This window comes from Prionailurus viverrinus, chromosome D3, assembly GCF_022837055.1.
Source record: "Prionailurus viverrinus isolate Anna chromosome D3, UM_Priviv_1.0, whole genome shotgun sequence".
NCBI classification, from domain to species: domain Eukaryota; kingdom Metazoa; phylum Chordata; class Mammalia; order Carnivora; family Felidae; genus Prionailurus; species Prionailurus viverrinus.
In genome coordinates this window covers 17920802-17927886 of record NC_062572.1, presented here as the reverse complement: position 1 = coordinate 17927886, position 7085 = coordinate 17920802, and the positions used below count along the sequence as shown (strand labels likewise).

Below are 7085 nucleotides of genomic sequence, written 5' to 3'. Positions count from 1 at the left end.
CGGGGAATTTTCCTCCTCGCTTCCAGGGGCCCCTGAACCTCCCTGACCTCGTCCCCTTTGGAAGGGAGGCAGGCCCCCAGCTCGCTGTTCTGGGGGAGCGCTGCAGGCCAGCCCTGTGTGTCCGTCTGTCCGCCCCGGGGGGCTGGTCCTGGGGACCTAACCCCCCCCCCCCCGCCACACCCCCGAGTCAAGGAGGAAATGCCCCATCTGGGGCTCCCCAGAGCTGGAGGGGCGCCTGGGGGAGTGCAAGCTGTGAGCGAGGGGGGACCGTGTGGGGCCAGCGCAGCCCCGCCCCTCCCCTGTCCCCACCCCAAAGCCGCCTAATGGAATCAAGCTGGCCCCGCGGCCGCGGGGCGGGAGGAAGGAGGCGGGGGCAGGGGGCGGGCGGCGCCGGGCCCGGAGCAGCGGCGGCAGCTGGCACTCCCCGACGCTCCACCTGGCTGGAGCACCCAGGCCTGCGTGCGCGGAGGGACGGGTGAGTCCCCGCGTCCCCTCGGTCCAGGAGCCTGGCGGTGGCCGGGGGTTCGGGGACGGGAGTGCCGGCGCGAGCACTTCGGGGCGCGTCTCTAAGTCCGCGTGCATTCGGAGGGTGCGTTGGAGGCCGCGCGCCCGCGGGACCTGCGCGACGGGCTGGCGTGGCGGAACGCGGGTGCGCCGTCGCGGTGTCCTGCGGGCGCTGCCGGGCCGGCGGGGCTGCGTGTGTGCGGTTGTGGCCTCCCCGCGGGGGATGTGTTCCCCACCAGTGGGCGCGGGGGCGGGCGGCCCAGGGTCAGCGGCGGGCTCGTGCGGACCGGCCTGTCCCGTCTGTGGGGGAGCCAGCGCGTGCCCGGGGGCTGGGTATGCGCTCTCGGGGCCGGACGGGCGGCCCGGCGTGGGGCTGTCGTGCGCCCTGTGTGCATCCGCGCCGGGGTGGCGGGGGGGGGGGGGGCGTGCAAACTTTCTGGGGTGTCTGGGCGTATGTGTGTCCCCGCTGCTGTGCTTGTGCGTTGTAGTGTGTGTGTGTGTCTGCGTTGTGCGTCCGTATGTTGTGTGTCCGCGCTGCTCCTGCTGCTCCGTGTGCGTGTGTCTTTTGAGCCTCAGGACTCCCTTTCCCTGTCCTGGCCTCCCTTCCAAGGGACCCAAGCCCCTGTCCTCGGCTGCCCCGGGGCCTGGGGCGGGGGCGGCTAGCGATTCCGCCAGACCCCTCCCCCAACAGCCACTAATTGAAGCCAGGTTTTTGTGGGCTGCCCCTCCCCCTCTGGCCACGAGTCTCTGGGTGGGGGTGGGGCAGTGACTCGCCTCCCAGCCTCAGGTACCCAGGCCCTAGGGGGGGATTTGCAGCACCCGTGTATGCCCCAGGCACAATTAAGGCCGAGCCCCAGTGAGATTGGCCCTGGAGGAGGCCCTGCTCCAAGCTGGGGGTCCTGCTGGGGGTCCTGCACCACCATGCGGCCCCCACTAATTAACTGATAACCTACTCCTCATCTGGCACTGCCGTGGACAATAGACCCGAGAGGTGGCCCTTATCCCCATCATACAGATGGGGACACCGAGGCTCACCAAGGTGACATGCCCGACTCCGGGACACATAGCTGGGCAGTGAGCGGCCTCCTCTGGGGTGTTCGGACCCGCTTCCCTTCAGGGCTCTGCCTCAACTGGTTGTGTGATCCTGGGCAGGCCATTCCCAGCCTCGGGGGCGAATTTCCTCTTGGGTAAAATGACAGGGGTTGGCCTGACGCCAGCTCCCAGTGGCCGGGAGCTGAGTTTCCGAGCCCCGGAAAAAAATGAGGCCTCAGGAAGCTAGGCTCACCTTCTCCCAGAAAGGAGGTGGGGACGGCCGGCGGGCAGTGATCAGTTCAGAGCTGTCCAGGCCACGGTTCCCACTCTACAGAGGGGAAACTGAGGCCCAGAGAGGGCAGGGGCTCGTCGGATAGGGTCACACCTTGCATTGAGGCCCGACCGGCTTCCCACACCGCCTGCACCTTTCCGGGGGAGCCAGGCTGTGGGGTGAAGGGGACCCGAGAGTCGGGGTCTCGGCCTTTAACGGCCAGTGATAGCCTGTGTGGCCTCTTTCCTTATCCTCTGTCCCTGACCCCAAGTTTCTGCGGGGGAGGGGAGCCCTTCCCTCTATCCAGCTGGGTGCTGTGTGTGTGTGTGTGTGTGTGTGTGTGTGTGTGTGTGTGTGTGTGTGTGCGCGCGCGCGCGCGCGCGCGCGTGCATGCGTGTCTGCACGCGCATGCGCCCTGGATTCCTGGGTGGCCAGAGCTGAGATTTCACTCAACAGGGTAAAAAAGTTGATCATTTCCTCGGCGGGGGAGGCGGGGGGGGGGGCAGTGAGCCAGTTTACACATCAGGTAAGGAAATCATTTTTAATCATTTGCCTGCTTGGAGGATGCCGCCGCTAGTCCTGGGCTCTGCTGGGGTCGAAACGTGGCTGCTCTGGAGCCCGCCCTTTCCCGGGTGCTCTGTGCCAGCTGCCTTCTCCACGTTATCTCCCCCAGTCCTTAGGGCCTGTGGTCACCTCCCCGCCGCCTGCCCACTGTACAGACGGGGAAAGTGAGGCCCGGAGGGATCGGACCACAGCGCGCGACCAGGTGGAGCCAGGGTTCCGGCCGCTTCGCTGCCGGCAGGCCCTCCCAGGACAGCCCCCTGGGCACCCCCCCGGGGGGTAGTAGTTGTGGTGAGAAGCTTCGGCCGCCACCACGAAAGGTGTCTCTCAGGCAGGGAGGTGACTGGTGGACAGAGACCCCAGAGATCAAAGGTGTCCGTGGGGACCTTTGCTAACAAGTGCGCGGGGGCGGGGGGGGGGGGGGTGGTTGCTGGGAAGGCCCTTGTTGCAGCGGACAAGTAGTGTCTCCCAGGGTGCCGGCTCGTTTCTGGGCCGGCCCGGGGCACATACGAGTGTGTGAGTGTGTGTGTGAGTGTGTAGTCTGAGTCACACAGAGGAAGGTTAACACCCCAGCTCTGACACTCCCCTCCATGTGTCCCTGGGCGAGTCACTGTCGCCTGGGCCATTCAGGCAGAGCCGGCAGGTGTTGGCCCCCAGGGCTGAACCGTAGAGTGGCTCTGGGGCGGGGGGCCCCCGGCAAAGGGGGCGGGGCTTCCCCCCCCCCCGCCCCCCAGTGGAAAGCCCAGGGTCATCAGCTCATTATTCAAAACAAACCCCTGAACAGATTTGCCTCTTTTTATGCCCCGGAATTATCTTTTTTGTCTTCTTTTGTTTTGTTTTTGGCCACCGGAGGCAGTTTGTCCAAATTTATGTCGGTACAATTAATTTCCACTAACGATGCTTAATGGGGAGGCTTCGGGTCGTTAGGAAGAAGCCGCTCAAAGGCCTCACTCCCCGCACCCCCACACTTAACCCGGTACCCCTCAGCCGATTTCCGGAGCAGGACTTGGGGACCGGGCACTCGAGGGGACACGCAGTCGAGGTGCCGGGAACCTGACCTCCTCCTCCAGGCCAGGACCTTGCTCCGTGACCAGGGGCCTGCCCCTCGCCCTCTCTGGGCCCCTGTTCCCCATCTCAATCCCCTGAGACAGGGTGGCAGACAGGGCTTCCTAAGGCTTTTCTTCGGGCTTCTAGTCCTACCCAGTGCCAGGGGCCTGGGCCCTCTGTTGGGTCAGGAGGGGTTCTCGGGGCAGCCCATGAGGGGGCTGCAGAAAGGGGCTCCTGGGTTTGTCTGAGTTCCTAGCCCTCCTTGGGCTGGCCGGGAGAGTCCGTGTTTTAGGAGCTGGTCTCCTCTGTAAACCTAGGCCGTGCAGAATTTATTGGTCAGCCAGGCTGTCTGGGCTGGATGGGGCCTGGGGGTTCATGTCGGGAGCAGTCTTGCCGCAGGGGAGGAGGGAGGTGCGGGGTTCATCTGGTTCCCGTTTACGGGGGGCCGTAGGACTGGGGATCCCGCAGTCTCCAGCTTTGTCTCTGGCACAAGGGGTCCCGCCGCCCCCTCCCGGGCCTCCACACCCTGCTTTGTGCCTTGAGGTGAGGGCTAGCCATGTTCTTGGCATCCAGACCCTCTGCTGAGCTCAGGGAGTCTGGAAGCTTCACGGGACCCCAGAGTCACTGGGGGCTGCCGGGGAGGGTTCCCCAAAAGAGGAAGGGCTCACTCCCTCAGTGACTCTGTTTCTTACTTACTCAGCCTTACCATCATTTCTCCCTCCCTGCCTGGATCCGAACCCCTGCCCTCTCCTGGCAATGACTTAACCCCTCTGAGCCTCAGTTTTTCACACCTGCGAAATGGGGGTAATAATAGTACTTCTCCCATCGGGTGGGTCTCAGGAGTCAATGAAGTTCTGTGACAGAAACTTAAAATAGGACCTGGCACATGGCAGGCAGTGGAAGGGGAAGTTATTATTCATTCGGCCCGGTCAGTCAAGAGACATTTATGGAGCACTTACTGTATACCAGACATGGTGTGAAACCCTGAGGGTGCCGAGATAAATAAGATTCGGTCCCCGCCCTCCAGGACCTCAGAGTGGAGTGGGGTGACTCACCAGGGGTCCCTCTGGGATCTCTGAGTGAAGGAGGGGGCGGGCACGTCCCCCACGTATGGGCGGACGGGGTCCATTGTGTGGCGGGCAGGGGAAGCGGCCTTCTGGAACACGTGCTGTTTCCTGCGCCTGGCCGCGGTCCCCGAGACCCCGGCGTTCCACCCTGACCTGTCTCCCGCCTCGCTTCCCGCAGGTCCTGGACAACATGGTTTCCGCCGTGGTCCCCAGGCTGCTCGTGTCACTGCTGCTTCTCCTCAGGGCCCTGCCCGCGGTGGCCTACTCCGTGCCCCTGCAGGCCGCCTTCCTGGAGGACACAGGGGGCAGCGGGGAGGCCGAGGGCTCCTCGGCCTCCTCCCCGAGCCTCCCGCCCCCCCGGACCCCGGCCCTCAGCCCCACGTCGCTGGGGCCCCGGCCCACGCCCCTGGCGGGCCCCAGGCCCCCCACCAACTTCCTGGACGGGATCGTGGACTTCTTCCGCCAGTACGTGATGCTCATCGCCGTGGTGGGTTCCCTGGTGTTCCTGCTGATGTTCATCGTCTGCGCCGCCCTCATCACCCGCCAGAAGCACAAGGCCTCGGCCTACTACCCCTCGTCTTTCCCCAAGAAGAAGTACGTGGACCAGAGTGACCGGGCCGGGGGCCCCCGCGCCTTCAGCGAGGTCCCCGACCGGGCTCCCGACGGCCGGTCCGAGGAAGCCCTGGATTCCTCCCAGCAGCTCCAGGCTGACATCCTTGCCGCCACCCAGAACCTCAAGTCCCCCGCCAGAGCTGCCCTGGGCGGTGGAGACGGAGCCAGGATGGAGGGCAAGTCGGAGGAAGACGAGAGCGGCAGCCGGGAGGGGGGCCAGGAAGCCCAGGGACGTGGGGTCCCGGTGGAGAAAGCCGAGGTGCCAGATGAGCCATGCGCGGTGGGGGCGGAGGAGGCTCTGGAGGCCGGCCAAGGCCAAGGCGAGTCAGAAGCGGCTCCTTCATCAGCCCAGGAAGCCAGAGGACCCGCTGGTCCCGCCGAGAGCCCCTGCGCTTGTGGTATCGCCCCCAAGGTCTAACAGGCCTCTGGGGCTGCTGGCCTTGACTGTCGGACCCCTAGTGGTCACCTCCGTGGATGTGGGAAGGCCCTTGACCCTTTCCGCTCCCTGACACCCTCTCCTCAGCGCCCCCCTGCCGCAAATCCCAGTGCGTCCCAACCCTGCAGTGGGCAGAGGTGCTGGTCTCCGGCCTCCCCCGGGAAGCTCCCCCTGTTCCAGGAACACTTGCCCCTGCAGCCCCAAAGGGCGGCACCCCAAACACAGCTCCTCCGGGGAGGCGGGGATGGGAAGGATCCCTGTTATATTCATGATAGCACGGCCGACGACATGGGCCACGTCCTTTGGGAAATGTAGATCGTGGGTCCCCTGTGACGGTGCGGACCTCGCCGGGGGTAGGAAAGAAAAGTCAGAATACCTAGGAGTTTTGGACCAGGGTGGATGGGACAAGGCCCCTGGGGCGGGCGCAGTTAGAGCTACCGTAGACGTGGGCCTGATGAATCGGGAAGCTTCCGGGGGCCCGTGTGCACATCGCGACACGTCCCTAAATGAGCATTTCCAAAGCGGCGTTCCCTGCGGTGCTCTGTGGAAAAAGGATTTTGGGGTCCGATGAGTTGAGGAAACACTGCCTCTCTGTTCCCCGTCCCCCCCCCCCTTAGGGCACCCCAGGGCTCTGCAAATACTCCAGTAAAGGCCCCGGTTGGAACCCGGTTGGTCTGTCTCAAACTGCTTTTGACCACAGGGTGTTTTTGACCACAGGGTTTTTTTTTTTGTCGTCGTCGTCGTCATTGTTATTTTACAGTTACAGAATAACATCTTGCAGAGCACACTCTGGAAATCAGTGCCCCAGTTTGTGGTTGGTCCAGGGTGAGGGGTATGGGGTCTGGGGGTGCTCGGGTCCCCTCAATTCTGCCAAGCATCTCTGCCCGGGGACGAATTGCTCATCCTGTTGCTGCCACCCGCATGGGATGAATGCATCAAAGCTTTCTTGTCAGGCCCCCGAAGCTGGGGGGCTGTGTGTGAGGGGGCCCCACTCTGGGGGAGACTGAGAAGGTGGGGGCGGTTTCCAACACCCAGCCTGGAGCGGGGGGGGGGCCCTGGCCCCCCTCCACGTCGCTCACGTGCATTGTCTGGCAGCCTGTGCCCACAGCATTCTTTAGCTTTCGACAAGGGAGACTGAGCTCCGTCCTGATCTGGGGAGGCTCTGGGGGGTGCTCTTCCTCAGCCCTTCATCTGGGGCCCCCCCAACCTCTGCACAATTTTTTAGGTGCTGAGCTATAGCAAACCAGCACAATAAACCTTTATTCTGGCCCGAGTGTCGCTGGTTTTCTGCGGGGCGGGTTGGGGGTGGGGGTGGGGGGATGAGTCTGCTGGTGGGGGTGGGGGGTGGAGCCTTTCTTCTGGACTGTTCCATGGGGTGAGGCAGCTTTCTGGGGGAGATACGGCGGGCAGGCTGAATGAGCAGATCCGGGAAGGGAGCGGAGAGCAGGTTCCCCATGGGAAGGGGGTGGGAGTTCTTGCCCCCAAGACTGGGCACCAGCCCTGGACTCGCGGCCACACAGACCCAGCCGGCTTCTGTGAGCAGGTCTGCTAGTTA

The 7085-nt window shown here is 64.4% G+C and overlaps 1 protein-coding gene across 1 annotated transcript; it reads left to right on the top strand.

Annotated features, from left to right (window-relative positions):
- Positions 1–372: 372 nt before the first annotated feature.
- TMEM119 (transmembrane protein 119) lies at positions 373–6800 on the top strand. The gene is made up of 2 exons (XM_047828869.1): positions 373–475; positions 4661–6800. The coding sequence occupies exon 2, from the start codon at positions 4673–4675 to the stop codon at positions 5510–5512; it is 840 nt and encodes a 279-aa protein (XP_047684825.1). The 5' UTR covers positions 373–475; positions 4661–4672; the 3' UTR covers positions 5513–6800.
- Positions 6801–7085: the final 285 nt, after the last annotated feature.